Source organism: Pan paniscus, chromosome 19 (genome assembly GCF_029289425.2).
Source record: "Pan paniscus chromosome 19, NHGRI_mPanPan1-v2.0_pri, whole genome shotgun sequence".
Taxonomy (NCBI): domain Eukaryota; kingdom Metazoa; phylum Chordata; class Mammalia; order Primates; family Hominidae; genus Pan; species Pan paniscus.
In genome coordinates, this window is record NC_073268.2 from 65,634,090 (window position 1) to 65,657,226 (window position 23,137).

The 23,137-nt window shown below is 51.8% G+C and overlaps 1 protein-coding gene and 1 non-coding gene across 2 annotated transcripts; one reads left to right on the top strand and one right to left on the bottom strand.

Moving 5' to 3' along the window:
* Positions 1-38: 38 nt before the first annotated feature.
* TRNAK-UUU (transfer RNA lysine (anticodon UUU)) lies at positions 39-111 on the bottom strand. Its single transcript has one exon. It is a non-coding gene; the product is annotated as a tRNA-Lys (tRNA).
* Positions 112-832: 721 nt separating this feature from the next.
* ALOXE3 (arachidonate lipoxygenase 3) lies at positions 833-23,137 on the top strand. Its single transcript, XM_003818052.6, has 15 exons — positions 833-1,426; positions 2,296-2,500; positions 3,588-3,669; positions 4,219-4,338; positions 4,666-4,791; positions 7,076-7,179; positions 7,739-7,911; positions 8,742-8,885; positions 8,975-9,178; positions 9,268-9,354; positions 9,927-10,096; positions 10,681-10,802; positions 14,819-14,919; positions 15,541-15,711; positions 22,230-23,137. Exons 1-15 carry the CDS (start codon positions 1,280-1,282, stop codon positions 22,407-22,409), a joined length of 2,136 nt encoding a protein of 711 aa, XP_003818100.4. The 5' UTR covers positions 833-1,279; the 3' UTR covers positions 22,410-23,137.

A 23,137-nucleotide genomic window follows, 5' to 3' on the forward strand; every position in this document is an offset into this window, starting at 1 on the left:
TTTTATGAGAAGTGCGGTACCCGAAAGCAAAAACGAGCCGCCCGAACAGGGACTTGAACCCTGGACCCTCAGATTAAAAGTCTGATGCTCTACCGACTGAGCTATCCGGGCTCTACATTTGTACTTAACTCTTTGCTTATAAGAGGGTTCTCTACAGGAAAAACCAGGCTTGTAGAACCGACAGAGGATTTTATCTGTGCAGCATAGAATATTTTGGCACAGATTTGGAAGCAGCGGGTGAAGCTCGCCTGCTGCTGATTGAGCTTTTTCTGCCTCCCGTTCTTAGAGCCCCAGCCGAGGCTGGGACGCAGGGACTGTACCATAGTAGAGGCTGGAACAGTGCGGCGCCGGAACCGGCCGCGCGGGGCCGCTGCGGGCTATGGGCTTCTCTGAGAGGTTCCTCCCCAGTCCCAAGTGGCCCAGATCCCGGACACCTGGGCTCCCGCCCAGGATCCTGCAGGCCCAGGGCGGTCCTGGAGCGGAAAGAATGCCACGCGGGGCATTCAGACCCTGTTTGCCGGCGCTGTATTTCGCTTTCCTGACCTGCCCTACTCCAGAGCAGAGAATGAGGTCGGGCGTGCCAAAGGCTGGGGACAAAGAGGGCCAGGCGTGGGGGGATCGGTGTATGGGGTGATAGGGGAGCTGTTCCTGACCATTTGACATGTGCTGGAATGCGTGTGCGACTCACCTACGTGTGGCTGCAGTCACGTGTGATTTATGACCAAGTGCAACTCTCCACTGTTTAGTGATTCACACGGATGATTCACACGTAGGAATGCAGGTGCCCTGTGCTCATCTCTGCCTGGGAATGGGGAGGAACAGATCTTGGGGGACATTGGGGAGTGGGCGGACAAGCACTCCAGGGCATCAGTCCGGGCCGCTGACCAGGCGGAGGGCAGTGTCCCAATTATACAGGCGTTACCTCCTCCTTTTCTCCATCTCAGCATCTGATCCCTCCCTCCGCAGTGGAACCCAGGCTCCTGATATCCATCTGGGTGAGCCAGCCAGAGGGACCGGCTGTGTCAGAGGCAAGCAAACAAGTATTAGAGTGCAAGACTGTGGGCGGGGAGAGGGAGCCCGAGCCGCCAGCAGGGAGCTTCGGAGAGAGAAAGCCCAGGAACATCCCAGAGAGAGCTGGGTCCATCCTCAGCCCTACCCAGCCCCGCAGCCCCTAGCCCTCCACCCAGAAACCCAGCCCTGTCCGGCCTGCCGCTCTTCTCCTCCAGGCCGGCTGCTGCTGCGGCCAGCGTTGCCGGGGCATCCCTTCCTCCTTCCCATCATGGCAGTGTACCGCCTGTGTGTGACCACTGGTCCCTACCTGAGGGCCGGCACACTGGACAACATCTCTGTCACACTGGTGGGCACGTGTGGTGAAAGCCCCAAGCAGCGGCTAGATCGAATGGGCAGGGACTTCGCCCCTGGATCGGTGAGTACAAAGGAGACAGGGAAGCGCGACCTCAGAGGGGCAGGGGCCGCAGGCAGGAGGAGTAGTCCTCCTGGACTCTTGAGATCCTGCTGAACTCAGGATACCGGCCTGACCTCCTCACCTTCCCTATTGAGGTCCCTGTCTTTCCTGGAGATGATGAACTCCATCCAGACAGGACTGTGGAGAGGAAGGAGCGTTGGACAGGGAGTAGAGGGACTTCCCTTGGCTCCTAAACTCCTCCCATAATTGACAGTGGGCTTTGGGCAAGTCGCTTCCCCTCTCTGAGCCTGGGTTTCCTCTTATCTGGAGGGGATCTGCCTGCCTCTGCCAGCCCCAGGTGGCCTCCACAAGAGTTCCCAGCCGGCCTAGGAAGTTAGTGAAATGCAGTGCCCACTGTGCTCGGGCACCTTTTTCTTTTCTTTTCTTTTTGAGATGGAGTTTTGCTCTTGTTGCCCAGGCTGGAGTGCAGTGGTGTGATCTCAGCTCACTGCAACCTCCACCTCCCGGGTTTAAGCGATTCTCCTGCCTCAGCCTCCCAAGTAGCTGGGATTACAGGCGCCTGCCACCACGCCCGACTAATTTTTTGTATTTTTAGTAGAGAAGCGGTTTCATCGGGCAGGCTGGTCTCAAACTCCTGACCTCAGGTGATCCACCCGCCTCGGCCTCCCAAAGTGTTAGGATTACAGGCGTGAGCCACCGCTCCCGGCCCGGGGAACCTTTTTCTAATTCATACAAAAGCCCGGTATGGGCTGGGAGCAGCTCAGGTTTGTATGCCCGAATAGGCTTAGGTGGAGATGCATCTTGCAAGGCGCAAGGACCGCCTTGGCAGTTCCCCGCCTCTCACCTGCTTGCTGTCTTGGTCCCCTCAGGTACAGAAGTACAAGGTGCGTTGCACAGCAGAGCTGGGTGAGCTCTTGCTGCTGCGTGTACACAAGGAGCGCTACGCTTTCTTCCGCAAGGACTCTTGGTACTGTAGCCGCATCTGTGTCACCGAACCGGATGGTACTGTATCCCACTTCCCCTGCTATCAGTGGATTGAAGGCTACTGCACCGTGGAGCTGAGGCCAGGAACAGGTGGGCCAGAGACGAGGACTACACTGTACTGCAGAAGGTGTCCTTTGGGATTAGGAGTGGGGTCTCACAGAGCCCCAGAGTATAGGGAATAAGATTGAGGTCAGAAACTCTGGGCTCCCAAGTAGATGTTTTCTGAAAAAAGGGAGCCTCTCAAGCCCTGAAATGCGAGGGTTTTGCAGACGGTATTGACTCTTCTGGAGACTCACATAGACACATACACTCATATAGGCAGGCACCCTTCTCTCATACACATAGGAAGCACTTTGCTTTCCACAGCCTCCCTCTGCACTTCTCCAGAGTGAGTTCCTCCAGACCCCAGAGAGGAACTAACCTGCACCCTGAGTCATTAGATTTTAACAGGTAGAGAAGCCCTGGCTGCTCAGAGATTTTAGCTGGAGAGGCCCCATTCTCTCCCCTACTACTAGCTTTTCTAGTGTGGATGAAGTCCCTGAGAGGTGCTGCTAGGATTCCTTGTTGAATTTCTGGGGCCTTCTGCGGATGCTGGGCTTGAGCATCTTCAGTTTCCAGAGCTATCTGATCTGGAGAGGCAACAGTAGGGCTGCTCTGGGTGTTGGGAGGAGGCTCAGGATGAAGGAGGGATATTCTAGGTCAAAGTGAGGCAAATGAATATTACCCCATGGTCCGTAATAAGTTTTCCATAGACCTCACTATAAACTCTCATCCATCTCCACAGCACATCCATCCATAGCTTCACAAAATATATTTGTTCATCAGTCTTTTAAAGTGCATCTTATACACATGGTGCCAGGCACCATGCTAGAAGCTGGGAATACAGAAGAAAAAAAAAAAGAAAAAGGAATACAAGACGACTTCTGCCCTCAGGGAGTTTATAGTCTGGAGGGGAGATAAACATGCCAACAATTGGGAAGGTTGCTATAATTTGGGGGTGAAGCTGTCTTGAATCCCTTCTACTGATGAATACACAAAGAACGTGGGGGCACCGCCATGTGTTTCACAGGGATGTGGCTGTCGGATTGGGTTCAAGGGTCAGGGGGTTCAGGCAAGGTTTACAGAAGATGTTGTTGGAAAAGAGATTTATACCAAGAGTAATTTTCATTCCCCACAGCAAGAACTATTTGTCAGGACTCTCTTCCCCTCCTCCTGGATCACAGGACACGGGAGCTCCGGGCCCGACAAGAATGCTACCGGTGAGGGTGGCCTAATTTAACTTCTTTCCCCATCTTTATCCTGACCTCAGTCTTAATCAGATTGTTCCTAACTCTAACCTCATTCTCAACCTTGGGTGCCTAGCTTGGATCAGGACTCTTATTTGGACCTAACCCCACTTTAATAGTGACCCTGAATCTGAACTGAGAACACCAATAGTAACAGTTGTCCCAACACCACCAATGAATCCATACTCAGCCCTCAACTGTCCCTGATGTAACCCAGATCCCAATATCAGAAGTGACCTGAAGTATCCACCAATCTCAGTCCTTTCTCAGCCTCCCCCACTAAACCGGCCATGATTTTAATCTCAACACAAACCCATCTCTAACCCAGTGTGGGCATTAATGCCATCCTCAAATGCTACCCTATGTGAAGCCAGTGCTTTCATGGAGAAATGTCCAATTCCTTGTCACTCATCCAGAAAGTAGGTGGTTTTTGAAGTTTTAATCTGAAGCCGTGTCTTTAAAGCTAAGACTTGTGTTTATCCCGAGCATGACCTGCCACCTCTGACCTCTTTCCCTCGGAAGCTGGAAGATCTATGCCCCTGGCTTCCCCTGCATGGTAGACGTCAACAGCTTTCAGGAGATGGAGTCAGACAAGAAATTTGCCTTGACAAAGACGACAACTTGTGTAGACCAGGGTGACAGGTGAAGATTAAAGCTTGGGAAGGAGGGGAAAGGAAGTCAAGTGGAAGGTCTGTCGGGAGGATGGGGTCCTGATAGCCAGGAAGTAGGGGTAGGGGTATATGACAATGCAGTTTCATTCAAGCATCAGGGTGGGAGATGGCCCCAAAGGGTCTGGCACAGGGGACAAGAGTGAGAGGTTATTTTAGCTCAGGAGCAGAGAGGGCAGGGGAGGAGCCGGGAGTAAGAGAGACCCGGGGACTTGGAAGGCAGGAAAGAGGGAAGGAGTTGAGCGGCTGGGCTCCAGGGCCCACTGACTGGTTTCTGTCTTTCTACTCCCCCGACCCCCAGCAGTGGGAATCGGTACCTGCCCGGCTTCCCCATGAAAATTGACATCCCATCCCTGATGTACATGGAGCCCAATGTTCGATACTCAGCCACCAAGACGATCTCGCTGCTCTTCAATGCCATCCCTGCGTAAGGCCATTGCCCCTCTAATGAACATCTCACATCTCTGCCCATCCATCCCCCTCCCCGTGCTCCCAGACTGCCCCTTCTCCCTATTCCCGGTATCCCCTCTCCCTGCCCCAGTCCCTCCTCTCTGGACTCATTCCCTCTCCCTGCCCCACAGTCTTCCCTCTCTACATGCCCCCTGCCCCCTTCCTGCCCTTGTCTCCCCCTTGTGCTCCCCAGTTCCCCTCTCCCTGCCCCCAGACTCCTCAGCCTCTGCTTTCATGATTGAACTCCTCGTGGTTTTCCCACCCACTGGGTGTTAATTGGGCCCCCAGCAAGTGTGTGTGCAGTGAGTGAGCGAGTGCTTAGGAGCCCAGGTGACATAGTTCCTGGGCCTGTCCGATCATTCATCCCCCCTTGCCACCCTCCCTTCCCCAGGTGCCCACATTTTTCAGGGCACATCACTTTTTTTTTTTTTTTTTTGAGACGGAGTTTCACTCCTGTCGCCCAGGCTGGAGTGCAGTGCCGCGATCTCGGCTCACCGCAACCTCTGCCTCCCGAGTTCAAGCGATTCTCCTGCCTCAGCCTCCTGAGTAGCTGGGACTACAGGCAGGTGCCACCATGCCGGCTAATTTTGTATTTTTAGTAGAGATGGGGTTTCTTCATGTTGGTTAGGCTGGTCTCAAACTCCCGACCTCAGGTGATCCATCTGCCTTCGCCTCCCAAAGTGCTGGGATTACAGGCATGAGCCACCACGCCCAGCCCACACATCTTTATACATCCTATGTTATTGACCTATTGCCACACGCCTACTTGTTCCATGTTCCATTCCTTTTGTTGTTGTTGTTGTTTTGAGATGGAGTCTCACTCTGTTGCTCAGGCTGGAGTGCAGTGGCTCGATCTTGGCTCACTGCAGTCTCCACTTCCTGGGTTCAAGCAATTCTCCCACCTCAGCCTCCCGAGTAGCTGGGATTACAGAGATGCACCACCACGCCTGGCTAATTTTTGCATTTTTAGTAGAGACGGGGTTTCACCATGTTGGCCAGGCTGGTCTCGAACTCCTGACCTCAGGTGATCGGCCCACCTTGGCCTCCCAAAGTGCTGGGATTATAGGCGTGAGCCACCGCACCTGGCCTCCATTCCCTTACCTTTGATTCAGCTTATTTAGTGAGTGCATATTATGAACTGGATATGGTGGGGCAGACATAGCCAAGTCCTTGCCCTGAGGAGCTCATAGTATAATGGGGATGATATATGTCCACTGGGCTTACAATACAATGTGGGAAATGATGAGTGTGAAAGATCCAAGGCATGTGTTCATGGAGGAGTTCATGTGTGCAAGGAGGAGTTCAGGCAATGCTCTATAAAGGACTTTGCTTCTGAGCCGTGCCTAGAAGAGATAGATTTTTATCATAGAGATGGAGTAGATGGCTTTCTACCAGAGGTGCAGCTTAAATGAAGACTTGGAAGTGGGGGAAAGCCGTTTTAATTTCAAGCATGCTTCTCCATATTATAAAATAACGTTGCAGGGCATGGTGGGGCACACCTGCTACTTGGGAGACACTACATGGTAGTGCCTGCTACTTGGGAGGTTGAGGCAGGAGGATTGCTTGAGCCCAGGAGTTTGAAGCTGCAGTGAGCTATGATTGTGTCTCTAAACAGCCACTGCACTCCAGCCTCGGTAACACAGGGAGATCCCATCTTAAAAAGAAGGAAAAAAAAATAGTGCTCACTGTAAAAATTCAAACAGTACAGACATCCACAAAGTGAAGAGTATGCATCTCTCCACGTGCCAGCCCCTCTTCTACCGTCCAGTGTACAAAGCATGTCTCTGATCATGTTTGGAGAGCGGGTCTTGGTTGGCCCTGTCTAATGCCTAGGGTGGGAGAAAATACTGGAAAGGTTGGTAGAAGCTGGCTGGTGGGGATCTCCATGGGCTAGTCAGGCTCGGCAGCTGGGGCTCTGTCCTGTAGGCAGAGGGGAGCCAGTGGAGGTCTGTGACAAGAGGGCAGCTTGGAGAATACAGGCCAAAACACCAGTGAGGGTGGCTTGTCTGCACCATAGGGCCGTGTGTGCCAACTTTATGTGCAAGTGCAATGACCTGTCTTAGGGATGGCTGCATATGAACCAGGGTCTTCCGAGGCCACAGAGCCTCCACCGGGCACTAGACTTTTTCTCCCATGTGGATTGTTAGGCATCTCTACTCTGGGGACGGACCCCGTCAGTTCCTCCAGGCAGAGGGGGACACAGTGATTCCCAGCAGACTCTAGCCCCCAGACCTCACCCTCATCTTTTCCTGTCCCATCAGGTCCTTGGGAATGAAGCTTCGAGGGCTGTTGGATCGCAAGGGCTCCTGGAAGAAGCTGGATGACATGCAGAACATCTTCTGGTGCCATAAGACCTTCACGACAAGTGAGCAGAGCCAGGCAGGAGATGTCTACCCCTCACCTTATCTCATGCTCAGACCCCTTCCTCTCCTTCCTGGGAAAGGGCCCTCTCCCAGCCCTCCCAGGGAGACTGCTGGATTTGAGTGGGAGGGGCTCCTGGCTTCACTGGTGGCGTCTCCCAGATTCCTCTGGAGAACAAAGCACCTTCTCTGAGGAGGGGACAAAAACAGGGGATTCAGGAGAGAGAGACACTCTGCTTGCCTGGGAGAGGGTCACAGTCATTTAGGGAATCTTGATCCTCATCAGGGACACACGACTCTCTTCCCCTACTCCAACCACCAAGTGCTCCGGGCTTTGGGTCCAGAAAGGCTTAGGTTCAAATCCCTGCTCTGCCACTCAGCTGTGCAAGTCACTCCATCTCTCTGACCCTTAGTGTCTAGTATTAAATTGAAGATATAATGATTCCTACCTCATAGAGTTTTTGGGAAGGAAACCTAAACCACAATGATAAGCAAAGTACTTGGCAGGACTAGGATCTAGGGAAGTAGTTTCTAGACCAACTGGTCCCCTCTCTTGTATCCCAGAGTATGTCACAGAGCACTGGTGTGAAGATCACTTCTTTGGGTACCAGTACCTGAATGGTGTCAATCCCGTCATGCTCCACTGCATCTCTAGCTTGCCCAGCAAGCTGCCTGTCACCAATGACATGGTGGCCCCCTTGCTGGGACAGGACACATGCCTGCAGACAGAGCTAGAGGTGGGTAAGGATCTGGGCAGTGGGCCTGATAGGTGGGAGGTGGGTGTGTCACCATTATGGACAAGGGATGTGTGTGGAGGGTATGGAAATGGCCTGGGCTGCATTTCACCTGTGGGCCTCATCCTCTGGGCAGCCATGGTCCTGCACACTTTAAGTAGAGCAGATACGGATGAGGGTCAGACTGGGGTTGGGAGGCTTTGAGGCCTGAGATGGGGCCTGATGAACTGGTGTGAACGCGCAGGGTGGCTGCAGGGACATCTTTGAGGAAGGCTTGCCCTTGTTTTGAGGCCTCCTGAAGAGGTGCTGAGGCCTAGAGGAAAGCTGTTTTAGGACAGGCCAATGGTAGGGCCACCAGATGCATCAGGGAAAATCACGGAGAACTAGGAGCTCTGAGGTTGTCGGAGACGAGGCTAACCCAGTCTTTTTGGGGCAGTCAAGCCCTCAGGCATTCTCCTCCAGAAAGCTAGAGACATGGTTGGTCAGTTCTCATGTGTTCATTTAGCTGTTGCTGGATACATAGTGCTCAGATGTCAGAAGGGGATTCCATCTGAGTTGAGAGTGGGAAGGACTAGGTATGAGGTGAGGAGGAGAGGACGCTGGCTTGTCCCAGCAGGCGAGCTGTTGCACAAGGAGGGACTCAGCTGGACCTCATTCCGGACATTTTGGGAAGGGCGGGGTACCCCACTTTGGCCATTAATTCAGGCACCAAGAATTTCTGAGACCTCAGCTGGGGGCCTCAGCTCCTCTCTGGGGTGGAAGTGGGCAGGGAAATGGGAGGGAAGTGGAGCGCGAGTAGGGAGGGACAATCAGCCTCTGTGTGCCTTCTGCAGAGGGGGAACATCTTCCTAGCGGACTACTGGATCCTGGCGGAGGCCCCCACCCACTGCCTAAACGGCCGCCAGCAGTACGTGGCCGCCCCACTGTGCCTGCTGTGGCTCAGCCCCCAGGGGGCGCTGGTGCCCTTGGCCATCCAGGTGAGCCCGGCGCCGCCGCCCCGGGATGGGGGCTCAGGTGCTAACCGCCAGCCCGGAGCCCCATCATCCCTCGTTCCTTTCGGACGCAGCTCAGCCAGACCCCCGGGCCTGACAGCCCCATCTTCCTGCCCACTGACTCCGAATGGGACTGGCTGCTGGCCAAGACGTGGGTGCGCAACTCTGAGTTCCTGGTGCACGAAAACAACACGCACTTTCTGTGCACGCATTTGCTGTGCGAGGCCTTCGCCATGGCCACGCTGCGCCAGCTGCCGCTCTGCCACCCCATCTACAAGGTCCGCGACCCCGGGTGGGGGCCCAGCGGGGCAGGGGCCGGGCGGCCTTGTCCCCGGCCTTCAGCTCACGTGATCCGCTCCGCTCGCAGCTCCTACTCCCCCACACTCGATACACGCTGCAGGTGAACACCATCGCGAGGGCCACGCTGCTCAACCCCGAGGGCCTCGTGGACCAGGTGCGGCCTCCCTGCCGGGTCACTGATCTCCGCCCCCGAAGACGCTTTGCCCCGCTACCCGCCCCCAAGCCCTGTTCTGCGCCCAAGCCCCTTGTGAGGACACCTGGGGTGTGAGAACACCTGTACAATCACTGCCTCTTCCACCAGCCCCGCCCACTCCGCCGGTCTCCGGTCTCCTACCGGCCCCCTTCACAGACCCTGTCTCCCCCGCCCCCGCAGCCTCACTGCCCCCGCCCACCGCCCCCAGCCCCGCCGGGCCACGGGTCCACAGGCAGGGCAGCCTCATCCTGAGCCCCAGCACTACCCTCAGCTGACCCTGAGCCCAGCCAGGCTCCCTGGCTTTCAGTTCATTCTTTTAGTTACCAAATACCTAAGGATCTTCTCCCACGCACATAATGGGGCGTCAAGCTGCGCAGCCTGCGTCAGGCAGGCCCTCGTGGGTATTTGATCCGTGGATTGCTTGGTGAACCGAAGAAGGCCCTCCTTGGGCCGAGTCCCCAGCCCCATCTCGTGCCCAGACACTAGGGTGGGGATTGGGCCGGCCCGGGAGCCGAGCTGTGCTGTGTCCTCAGGTCACGTCCATCGGGAGGCAAGGCCTCATCTACCTCATGAGCACGGGCCTGGCCCACTTCACCTACACCAATTTCTGCCTTCCGGACAGCCTGCGGGCCCGCGGCGTCCTGGCTATCCCCAACTACCACTACCGAGACGACGGCCTGAAGATCTGGGCGGCCATTGAGAGGTGCGAGGTGCGGGGCGGGACCAGCAGTCCCACCAGGGTCTCCTGGCCTGGGACACTGTGGTCCCCGCGCTCATGGCGCCTGGGGATTTCAGGTGTTTTCACACCCTAGCATAGGGAATTCTTGAGGGTATGAATTGAGTTTGGGGTCCCTTCTGAAATGGCAGGTAGCTGCGGTCCAGAGAGGGGCTTGGGGGTGTGTGGATGCAGGGGAAGGAGGGGGTGTCCAGTGGAGTCAGAGTATCAGAGCTGGTGCATCATTTAAGCATGGGCTGGGGCCTGTGGCAGGCAGGTCTTCCTTCCTCCTGGGTGGGGAGGGGGGTGGCAGCATGAAGCAGACTCTTCGTGCACTCCCCTGCCCACCCCCCAGGCCCCTGTGCAGGAAGGAAGTGTGGAGCACCCATGGCTCAGGAGTGAGTGGGACTTAAGGGAAGCCCGGCCACTCAGATTCCAGCTGCACCTGGGGGTCCCCACTGAACCCCCATGGCTATCTGTCTCTCTGCCGCCTGAGCAGCAGTGGGCCTCGGTTTCCTGGCCAGGACTGAGCCCGTGGTTACTCCAGTGGTACCAGCATCTCTTTCCTGCAGCTTTGTCTCAGAAATCGTGGGCTACTATTATCCCAGTGACGCATCTGTGCAGCAGGATTCGGAGCTGCAGGCCTGGACTGGCGAGATTTTTGCTCAGGCGTTCCTGGGCCGGGAAAGCTCAGGTATCCCCTCTCTATCCCACTTTCCGTGTAGCTCTGATGAGCTAGCACTTGCTTGGCCACACCCTACTCCCATCAGTTATTTATTGACCAGCCTTTGAAGTAGATACTATTAATATCCCCAACTAGCAGATATGGAAAGAGGCACAAAGAAGACTGTGCAAGGCGGGTTCCGAGCCAGCTCCGACTGCCTCCAAAGGCATTGCTGCATCCACTGCTCTGTGCCCCTCTGGTCCCTTGACCTTTCCACAAGCCCACCCATTCATTTTAGCTTCCTGAGCTCTGTCAATATTCTGCAACGTGCAGTGGAAGCCATCTCTGACTTCAGAGGATTCTGGGAACTTTCTCTCAAACCCCCCTTCCTGTCCTGCCACGTGGCCCCTCCAGCCACCAACCTCTCTTCATTTCTTTCTTTCTTTCTTTCTTTCTTTTTTTTTGAGACGGGGTCTCCCTCTGTTGCCCAGGCTGGAGTGCAGTGGCGCGATCTCTGCTCACTGCAAGCTCCGCCTCCCGAGTTCACACCATTCTCCTGCCTCAACCTCCGGAGTAGCTGGGACTACAGGCACCCGCCACCACGCCCAGCTAATTTTTTGTGTTTTTAGTAGAGACAGGATTTCACCATGTTAGCCAGGATGGTCTCGATCTCCTGACCTCATGATCCGCCCGCCTCAGCCTCCCAAAGTGCTGGGATTACAGACGTGAGCCACCGCGCCTGGTGCGAGACAGAGTCTTACTTTGTTGCCCAGGCTGGAGTGTGGAGGCACGATCTCGGCTTACTGCAACCTCCACCTCCTGGGTTCAAGAGATTCTGCTGCCTCAGTCTCCCGAGTAGCTGGGATTACAGGCGTCTGCCACCACATCTGGCTAATTTTTGTATTTTTAGTAGAGATGCAGTTTCGCCATGTTGGACAGGCTGGTCTTGAACTCCTGACCTCAGGTGATCTGCCCACCTCGGCCTCCCGAAGTACTGGGATTATAGGTGTGAGCCACCGCACCCGGCCTTGGAGTTTTTAAAGGGTGACCCTTCCCTGTGTTTTGCAAACCTGCTATTAATCATGATCAGTGCTGATCCTGACAGCTCCTCCCTCCTTGGGCAGTTGTTTCATATTTGGGGTGTCTGTTTCCTACTTAAGACCCAAAGGGGGATCTAATTACTGTTAATTCAACTCTCCTATCTTACTTTATTTCATTTTTCTCTGATTTAATGCATCAGAACACTCTTCAGATTGACAACAGCTCTTCCAACGAGTATAAACCTATTGTAGATTCATATACAGTATTTAAAAATGGAAAACACACTCATTAACCTCAGTCAGTCTGAGGTTAATTCAACTCTCCTATCTTACTGTATTACATTTTTTTGTCTGATTTAGTGCATCAGAACATTCTTCAGATTGACAACAGCTCTTTCAATGAGTACAAACCTATTATAGATTCACATACAGTATTTAAAAAGGGAAAACACACAAGTTAACCTCCACCTCCCGGTTCAAGCGATTCTCCTGTCTCAGCCTCCCGAGTAGCTGGGACTACAGTCGCACACTACCACGCCCGGATAATTTTTGTATTTTTAGTAGAGATGGGGTTTCTTTCACCATTTCGGTCAGGTTCCATATTCCAATGGGGGAAAAATAGGCAATATGAACTACAGAAAATTCCTATAGATGGTCTGTCCACTTCTTTGTTTTTATTTTTTGTTTTTGCTCATGTTTTGTTTTTTTGAGACAGGGTCTTGCTCTGTTGCTTAGGCTGGTCTCAAACTCCTGGGCTCTATTGATTCTCCTGTCTCAGCCTTCCAAGTAGCTGACACTACAGGTGTGTCTGCCTGCTTTACTTTTTTGTTCTCAGCCTCTGAGTTTAGAGACTCAACCAGGAACAGAACCTTCAGAAAACTCCCACACATTCCCAGGCGGATGTCTGGTCTTGCCTCCCAACCTCTCTGTTCTGTTGCATCAGCCTCCGTCCAGTCAGCCTGACTCCAAACCTTAGTTCTCTTTGACTCATGTTTCCCTCTCTGTCTTCCTAAATCCAGTTAGGTGGCTGATCCCTACTGTCACCACCCTAGTTGTAGTCTTCCTCATAGTGCTCTGGAATTGTGGCAGCTGCTTCTCAACCAGTCCCACCTCTCCCAGCCTCTCACTGCTTGCCCGCCAAGCCTGCAGGGCCACCACCCTGCTAATCCTCTGAAATACTGCCCAGAAACCATATGGCCCTGCATGCCGCTGCAGCCTCACCTCCAATTAGGTCCCCTCCCTGTTCCCTCACCCTGTTAATACCCCATGCCTTCCCACTCTGGCTTTTTTTTTTTTTTTTTTTGAGGCAGGGTCTCACTTTGATGCTCAGACTGGAGTGCAGTGGCGTGATCACAGCTCACTGCAGCCTTGACCTCCCAGGCTCAAGTGATCCTCATGCCTCAGCCTCCCTGGTAGCTGGGACTACAGGCATGCACCACCACATCACTGCATCCAGTTACCTTTTTTAAAAATGTTTTTTAGAGACAAGGTCTTGCTATGTTGCCCAGGCTGGTCTCAAACTCCTGGGCTTGAGCAATCCTCCCACCTCTGCCTCCCATGCTCTGGCTTCTTACCCTCTCATGCATTCCTTCATTCAACCAATAATTACCGGGCTCTTGGTATTTATTAAGTATTGTTCTAGGTGCTGAGGTTTAGTAGTGAAAAAGACAAAAATTCTGGCCTTAGTGGAGCTTAACATTCTTTTGGAGAGAGAAAGAGAGAATCAACAAACATATGTCAAGTGGTTATGAATGCTAAGAGGAAAACTGAAACAGCATCAGGGGATACAATGTGTCAAGGTAAAGAGATCATTTCAGGGAGGTGGCTAGGGCAGGCCTCTCTGGAGCTGATGCATTAGTAGAGGCCTGAAGGAAGTACAGGTGCTAGTTCTGAAGATAATTGGGGCAAGAGTAGCAGGCAGAGGTATAGTAAGTGTGCAGGCCCTGAATTCTGAATGTGCTGGTGCGTTTGAGAACTATCAGGAAGGCCTGCACAGCTGGAGTCGAATAAGTGAACAGCCAGGAAGGAAATGAAGTGGGAGAAGGGGCTGGGGCCCGATCAAGTAGGGCCATGACAAGGTGAGTGAGATGGGAAGCCCTCCGAGGGTTTTAGCGAAGGGTGACGTAATCTGACGGGCATTTGTCCTTGCCAGTGTGCAGTGTGAGGTGGTGTAGATGCTTAGGTGGGGACGTCAGGTAAGCTGCCTGCAGGGTAATGCCCACGGCTGAGTCTGGAGCTCAGAAGCCAGGCACAGCCAGAGATGGGAATTTGGGAGTTGTTGGCAAGTGGGAGGTGGTTAGAGCCATGGACTTGGATGAGATGAGTGAGGCACAGCATGAATGGACCAAGGGCTGAGCCTTGGAGCTCTCCCCTCTCCAATCCTGAAATGCTTTTCTCTGTTGTCTTTTTTCCATTCGAGGCTCATCCATTTTTCAACTCACAAGGCCCCTCTTGTCCTCCAGGAGGCCTCCACTAACCACTCTGCTCCTGGTGCCCCTTTCTGCCCTGCTTGCCCTCTCCTCAAAGAGCCAAGCTCTGGTCTTAGAAGCTTCCTTCTGCTTCTGTTACTGTGAGCTTTTGAGTAACACGCCCTCTGCATGGGTCTCTGCTGCTAAGCCCAGCAGAGGATGGTTGGATACTGGGTGCTTGAACAAATCTTGGTGAACTGGGTAGGATTAAATCATTACATCCTAATAGGGGCTGCAGATCGAAGTGCCTTGGAAGTCAGGGAGAGGCAGCTGGGCACTTGGGCTTGAAGCTGCCTCTGTCATTGGCCCTGCCTGCCGGGGATTTTCTGGCCAGATCCCAGCCCCCATCTCCTATCCTGACCCACTTCAGAGACCACAAATCTTGGTGATGGCCATCCCTAACCAGCCCAACAAGACAGTCGTGGCTCGGTGTTCCCTACTTCCTCACTTTCCCCCTGTGGTAAGCCCCAGTCCTGAGCTGGCCCTAAGAATCCAGTACCTTCCGTCCACACCCTCTACCCTTCCTCCCCACACCCAGGTTTCCCAAGCCGGCTGTGCACCCCAGGAGAGATGGTGAAGTTCCTCACTGCAATCATCTTCAATTGCTCTGCCCAGCATGCTGCTGTCAACAGTGGGCAGGTGAGGCTACAAAGGGCAGGCCTGGGGACATCAGGTCTCAGCAATGGACTTGAGGCCTGAATTCGGGTTGAGAGCTTGGGTGGGTCAGCGTTGGGGTGGGTTTATGATTAGACTTGGGGTTGGAGTGGCAGCTGAGTGGGGTGAAGGGTTGGCATTGGGTGATGACTGGGTGGAGCTGGGTCCAGGGTTGTAATGGTGATTCAAGTTGATGTTAATTTGGGAGAAGAACTTAGGGGCTCCTCTCATGGTTAGAACCCAGCCAGGTGGAGTAGCAGCTTGCTCTGTGTGGCATGGCAACCCAAGGCCCTTTTCTAGGATTACCTCCACTCTGGGGCCACCTCCTTCCCTAGTGACTCACCCCACCGAGTCCTGGAACACTGGGCGGGGAGTGACAAGGAGTAAGCTGGCTTCCTGCCCCACTTCTGGGACTTTCCACTCCCTACCCTTTCCTCTCTTGCCTTTCCATGATCCCCTCATTTCCCAGCTCTCTTGCCTTTCCGTGATCCCCTCATTTCCCAACTATCACCTCTAGGACGGCAGAGGTGGAATCAGGGATGGTGAAGAGGGAGGTGATACTCCCCTTCTGGCCAACTGACCCAACTGGGATGGGGGTCTCCACAGCATGACTTTGGGGCCTGGATGCCCAATGCTCCATCATCCATGAGGCAGCCCCCACCCCAGACCAAGGGGACCACCACCCTGAAGACTTACCTAGACACCCTCCCTGAAGTGAACATCAGCTGTAACAACCTCCTCCTCTTCTGGTTGGTTAGCCAAGAACCCAAGGACCAGGTGTGTATACGGGATGTTGAGGGGAGTAGGGTTCTTTAGGGCCACCAGTAGGGGTGGTGGTGGCTTCATCTGGGGGCTTGAGGACTGATAGACGGGATTTATGTTCACTGCAGAACTGCCTTGGGTTCTTCAATTTCTTCAGAAAATGATAATCCCAAAAGACATAGACTGAAGCAAATACCAGTTTAGTTACCAATCTGTCCGTCCATCCATTTATCCGACTGTTCATTCATCAACTACTCATGTGTTAATGTAAACATTCAATAAACATTTGTTGGATACTTCCTATGTGTCCACACAGCACTGGGCACCAGGCCTATAACGCTGGATGAGACCTTCCTGCCTTCAAGAAGCCTGTGGTCTAGTTGAGGAGACATACAGGTCAATGAAAAAGGGCACCACTGTGTTGTAGGAGTTACTTATATGTTAATTTCTCCATTCAACACACACTTCCTGAGTACCAGTGGTGACCCAGACACTGTTATGGGCAGCTATGAAACTTGTCCATGTGAGCTTACAGTCCAGTGATGGGGGTAAGGACAGGGCCCTGAGGAACCTAAATGGGTCTGGGGGAACCCAGGAAGTCTTCTTGGAGAAAGTGACATCTAAGTTGAAATCTGCAGGACAAGTAGGAGTTGGACAGAGAGGAAGAGCAGGGCTCTTTTTTAGGGAGGGGGAAGAACAGGACCAAGGAGCAAAGGTGAGAAATCACTGGTGTGTTTGTAGGATCACAAATGGAAATAGCAGAGCAGAGAGGAAGGTAGGGCTTTGTCTGCACAGTGTTCGTTTAGAAGACAAAGGGGAGCCAATCAAGGCTTCCCCCACCCCCCCACATGGAGTCTTGCTCTGTCACCCAGGCTGGAGTGCAATGGTGCGATATCAGCTCACTGCAACCTCTGCCTCCCAAGTTTAAGCGATTCTCCTGCCTCAGCCTCCCGAGTAGCTGGGATTACAGGCACTCACCACTGTGCCCAGCTAATTTTTGTATTTTTAGTAGAGATGGGGTTTCACCATGTTGGCCAGGCTGGTCTCGAATTCCTGACCTTGTGATCCACCCATCTTGGCCTCCCAAAGTGCTGGAATTACAGGTGTGAGCCACCGCGCACGGCCGCCAATCAAGACTTTTAAGCCTGAGGCCCAATGGTTAAATCTGCTTTAGCTAGGGTGCTCCTGTGGCTGCGTGAATGGATGCAAAGGGCAACTTTGGAGGCAGGAGGCTAGAGAGGGGCCAATATCTGAGTTTAGGCCAGGCAAGTAGCCCTTTATCACTGGTTCCCATCATCTTTGTTTCCGCCCAGCCGTCTTGCACACGAGCTCTCTAACAGGTGAATATTCTTATTTCTCACGCTTGACTCCCTTTGGTGCTGGAAAGATTCCAGATGTTGCTGGGCACATTGGCTCGTGCCTGCAATCCCAGCACTTTGGGAGGCTGAGGCCGGTGGATTGCTTGAGCCTAGGAATTCAAGAGCAGCCTAGGAAACATGGTGAAACCCTGTCTCTACCCAAAACACAAAAATTAGTCGGGCATATTAGTGTGTGCCTATGGTACCAGCTGCTTGTGGGGGGGCTAAAGTGGGAGGATCACCTGAGCCCAGGAAGTAAAAAATGCAGTGAGCCATGTTCACGCCACTGCACGCCAGCCTGGGTGACACAAAAACAAAAAACAAAAAACAAAAAACAAAAAAACAACAAAAAAAGAAAGATCCCACATATTTGATCTTCCTGGCAAGTTTTAACTTGCTACCTTATATCCTGGGAATGGCAGGACTCTGGGTCCTGTCCCTATCTGGTCCCAGAGGGATGACGGATAAGTAGACAACAGCATGAGGGTGGAGGGCTCTCTCCTATAAACTATAGAAAGTTTAACTTGGAAATTTATAACAACAATAATAATGGCAGCTGTCACTGATGAGCCATCATGTCTCAGTTATTAAATCAGATCCTTTGTGTACATGATTTTAAAATATGAAACAAATACATAGCTCTATTTAAAATGCTTGGCAGCCGGGCGTGGTGGCTCACGCCTGTAATCCCAGCACATTGGGAGGCCAAGGTGGGTGGATCACCTGAGGTCAGGAGTTCGAGATCAGCCTGGCCAACATGGTGAAACCCCCATCTCTACTAAAAATACAAAAAATTAGGTGGGCATGATGATGCATGCCTGTAACCCCAGCTACTCAGAAGGCTGAGGTAAGAGAATCACTTAAACCCGGGAGGCAGAGGTTGCAGTGAGCTGAGATGGTACCACTGAACTCCAGCCTGGGCAACAAGAGTGAAGTTCCATCTCAAAAAAAAAAAAAAAAGCAGCTTGGCACTGTGCTGGCATATAAATGTTCAATAAATGGTAGTTCCACTGCACAGGGGAGAAAACTGAGGTTCAGGGAGATTCAGCAATTTGTTCAACAGCACAGAGCTAGTAAGTAGGCTTTGAATCCAGTGTCATATTTCTGTCTTCTGCTGTGTTTTCTTTTTCTTTCTCTGGTGTGTGTGTGTGTTCTGTTTTTTTGATGGCTATACTACAGTTTTGGAAATCAAGTATTAAGCCAGGTGCAATGGCACAGGCCTGTAGTCCCAGCTACTCAGGAGGCCACAGAGAGAGGATTCCTAGAGGCTAGGAGTTCAAGGCTGCAATGTGCCATGACCATGCCTGTGAATAGCCACTGCACTTCAGCCTGGGCCACATAACAAGACCCCATCTTTAAGAAAGAAAAGAAAAAAAGAAATTAGATGTCAATCTGATTTTAAAAACATAAAACTTGTTATTTCAAAAAAAAACACAATACAATAAAATAAAAAAACTATAGACATATTTCTTTTTTCTTACGATTCTCTGGATCAGAAATTTGGGCAGGGCTAGGCTGGGCAGTCCAGAGGATACTGGCTAGGGTGAAACACTTGCATGCAATCAGCTGGTGACTGGGCTGTGCTGGAAGCTCCCAGAAGGCTTTGCTCTCATGTCTGGGGCCTCAGTGCACCTGTGTGGTTTTTCTCTCTCTCCATATGCTGTCTTATCCCCCAGGACTCTCCAAGGGGTCTCTCTCCAGCAGGATAGCTGGACTTCCTCATAGCACGGTGGCTGGCTTCCAAGATTGAAAACAAGCTTTCAGATTTCTTCAAGTCTAGGCCCAGAAGTGGCAGACTGTCACTTACAGCACTATTTTTTTGGCTTCCCTCCCTCCCTCCCTCCCCTCTCTCCCTCCCTCCCTCTCTTTCTCTCTCTCTCTTTCTCTCTTTTGACAGGGTCAGGTTGTCTGAAAAAAAGCCTGGTCAACTCCAGACAGGGTCACCCAGGCTGGAGTGCAGTGACATGATCATGGCTCACTGCATCCTCAAACTCCTGGGCTCAAGAAATTCTCTCACCCCAGCCTCTCATGTAGCTGAGGCCACAGGCACCACCACGCCTGGCTAATTTTTTGATTTTTGGTAGAGACAGGGTCTTGTTATATTGCCCAGGCTGGTCTTGAACTCCTGGGCTAAAGTGATCCTCCTGCCTTAGCCTCCCAAAGTGCTGGGATTATAGGTGTGAGCCACTGCATCTGGCCTAGACAATTCTAATCAAGGAGGAAAATAAAAAAGAGAAAGAAAGGGAACATAAATACACAGCATTAGGAATGGGAAAGGCATATAACCACAAATGCAGAGAAGATTTTTTACTTTTTTTTTTTTTGAGACAGAGTCTCACTCCATCACCCAGGCTAGAGTGCGGTGGCGCGGTCTCGGCTCAGTGCAACCTCTGCCTCCCGGGTTCAAGCGATTCTCCTGCCTCAGCCTCCTGAGTAGCTGGGATTACAGGCATGCACCATCACACCTGGCTAATTTTGTATTTTTAGTAGAGATGGGGTTTCTCCATGTTAGTCAGACTGGTCTCGAACTCCTGACCTCAGGTGATCCACCCGTCTCGGGCTTCCAAAGTGCTGGGATTACAGGCGTGAGCCTCCACGCCCGGCTGGTAGTACTCTTAAGAAGGGCAGTGGGTCTCCTTGGAAGGCTCTAGTCCCAGATCCACACCTACCACCCATATGACTTTAGTTATGTAATGGCCTCTCTAAGCCTTATTTCCTTATCTTTAAAGTGAGAATAATAAGAATACCTGTCTTAAGGGTTGATGTATGGTTGTGGTGGTTCACGTAAAGTGCTTACGTGTTAGCTGTTATTACGAAAATGAAATTATAAGGCCGGGTGCAGTGGCTCATGCCTGTAATCCCAGCACTTTGGGAAGCAGAGGCAAGAGGACCGCTTGGGCCCAGGATTTAAGACCAGCCTGAGTAATATAGTGAGACCTTGTCTCTCCAAAAAAAAAAAAAAAAAAGAAAACTAGCCGGGCATGATGGCGTATGGCTGTGATCCCAGCTACTCGGGAGGCTGAGGTGGGAAGATTGCTTAAATTTGGGAGTTCAAGGCTGTGGTAAGCTGTGATCCCATCGCTACACTTCTGCCTGGGTGACAGAGTGAGACCCTGTTTAAACAAAAAAAGAAAAAAATATATATATACTTATTCCACTTAGCTACAACAATCTTAAAAATATATCAGCCAATGAAGGCCAATAGTGAATAATAAAACAATAATACACCATGATAAAGTCTAATTTATTCTAGGAATGAAAGGAATGAAAGGTTGGTTCAACCTTATGAAATCTAGCAATATAATTCATTACGTCAATAAAGATGCATACCATATAATTATCTCAATATGTGCTGAAAAAGCATTTGATAAATGTGAGCAGCCATTACTAATAAAAACTCAGTGTAAAATGAAACCCCCTTAAGGAGTTTTGATTAGAAGTATATTTCAGGCTGGGTGTAGTGGCTCACACCTATAATCTCAGCACTTTGGGAGGCTGAGGCAGGTGGATCACCTGAGGTTGGGAGTTCAAGACCAGCCTGGCCAACATGGCGAAACCTCATCTCTCCTAAAAATAAGAAAATTAGCCAGGCATGGTGGTGGCTACCTGTAATCCCAGCTACTTGGGAGGCTGAGGCAGGAGAATCACTTGATCCCGGGAGACGGAGGTTGCAGCGAGCCAAGATCACGCCACTGCACTCCAGCCTGGGTGACAGAGCGAGACTCTGTCTCAAAAAAAAAAAAAAAAAAACAAAAACCAAAAGTATATTTCAGAAAACACTGTATTTATGGTGAGACCATAGATGTCTATTCATTAAAGTCAGAGATAAGAAAATAATGCCCAATGCCCACTATTACTGCTGCTATTTAACATTGATCTGGAGGGCTTCGCCAATGCAACAAAACGAGAAAAAGAATTTGTTAAAGATCAGTAGTATTGGCTGGGCGTGGTGGCTCACATCTGTAATCCCAGCACTTTGGGAGGCCGAGGCGGGCAGATCACGAGGTCAGGAGATCGAGACCATCCTGGCTAATACGGTGAAACCCCATCTCTACTAAAAATACAAAAAATTAGCCAGGCATGGTGGCAGGCACCTGTAGTCCCAGCTACTCGGGAGGCTGAGGCAGGAGAATAGCATGAACCCGGGAGGTAGAGCTTGCAGTGAGCCGAGATCGCGCCACTGCACTCCAACCTGGGCGACAGTGCGAGACTCTGTCTCAAAAAAAAAAAAAAAAAAAAGATCAGTAGTATTGGCAACAATTATATGAAGGTTCTAGTAAATGGGAAGTGTGTGCTGGTTAGGAGGCTGGACCTCTGTGTTGTCGTGATGAGCTGGTTGTGTGATATGATCATGAGGGACAGTCCTGTACACAGGATGGCAGTGACTGGAGCTCATTGTGATATTTCTCGATAGTGATTGGCTGTGCTGTAAAGTGTGGCAGTGGAGGATGATGGTGATTGTGTTGGCAAAAGTTCCATCATGATGGTTGATTGTGAAGGTACCTTAGAACCAGGATGCTGGTTGTTTTTAGTAGTTGAATTTTGTGAAATTATGAAGTAATTGTTATATTCTTGGGTATATTTCCTGGGCAATGTTTACGTTGATCTTGGTTGTATGAAAGGTGTGGTTCGTTCTTTTAGTTCACAGAGCAGTTGGATCAGGTATGAAAGGGACCTTTAAAGGTCTAGGCCAGGCACGGTGGCTCACACCTGTAATTCTAGTGCTTTGGGAGGCCAAGGGGGAGGATCACTTGAGCCCAGGAGTTTGAGGCTGCAGTGGGCTATGCTCACACCACTGTACTCCAGCCTGGGCAACAGAGTGAGACCTTGCCTCAAAAATTTTTTTTTCTAGTTCAACCCATCCATTTTCAGATGCAGGAATTGAGTCTCAAAGAGTCAAAGTAACAGGCAGAGGCTTGCCAGCAGAGGCAGTACTGAATTTGGGTTGGCTGGCTCCTACGTCACATTCTGTCCCCTACTCTGTTTGGGGTTTGGGGGCTTGGGGGCCTCGTGTCAGGATCATGGGGTGGCAGTTTGGGGCAAGTGTTTACAATGGCTGCAACTGGGTTGTGCTACTAGAAGCCACCTTGACTGGATTTGCTGTTACATGTGGTCCTCCTTTATTCCCCATCCCATCTGAATGTCATCCTGACCTCTTACCTGATGTCCTCCCAGAGGCCCCTGGGCACCTACCCGGATGAGCACTTCACAGAGGAGGCCCCAAGGCGGAGCATTGCCGCCTTCCAGAGCCGCCTGGCTCAGATCTCAAGGGACATCCAGGAGCGGAACCAGGGTCTGGCACTGCCCTACACCTACCTGGACCCTCCCCTCATTGAGAACAGCGTCTCCATCTAACCACCCCCAAATACCACCCAAGAAGAAAGAAAGGTCCAAGCATGAGGAGGACCAGTTCCTCAGGGTCCTCCAGACCCTTCCATCCTCCCTGTTCTCAGTTCACCTGAACCTTCTCTTCTGCACATGGAGACCTTTGCAGCCAAGATGGCTCTGACATCATACAAACTGGGCCCTGAGCTGTGAGAGACCAGCACAGCAGCGTCCAGGTTAAAAGCCGCTGACCAAAGTCCAATGCACAATAGCCCCTCTGAAAGGAAGGAACCGCTTCACTTCTTGCCCTACTTGGGGCAGCCTCTTGTTCCAGCCTCTTGGAATGCCCAGCTTGGGTTTCTGAGCTTTTCTCCCTCATCCTCCCCCATCCCCAAACTCCTTCTCCTACCATGCCTTTCTACGTTCTCTTTCTTCCAAGCCTAGAGCCACCAGCCCAGCTTCCTTCTCTGGAAAAGCCTAGAAACTGGGCACAGAAGGACTGTGTGCCTGGGTCTAACATGTGGTCCCCTTTGTCCCTAGCACCTTTAAGGGGAGGGGAAGAATTGGAGGGCAGCTTGCCTGGACCCCTAACGGCTGTTCTCAGGAACAGGTTCCCAGGCCTGGGGTGTTTGTGGAGATCTGTCTTTCTCCAAAGCTTTCATCCAACTCCCCTTTCATCCCATTCCCTTTCATCCCATTTTTTTCTTTTTGTCCTTGAGCCCAGTGAGTTCAATAAAAACCAAAATATTTGGCTCTCA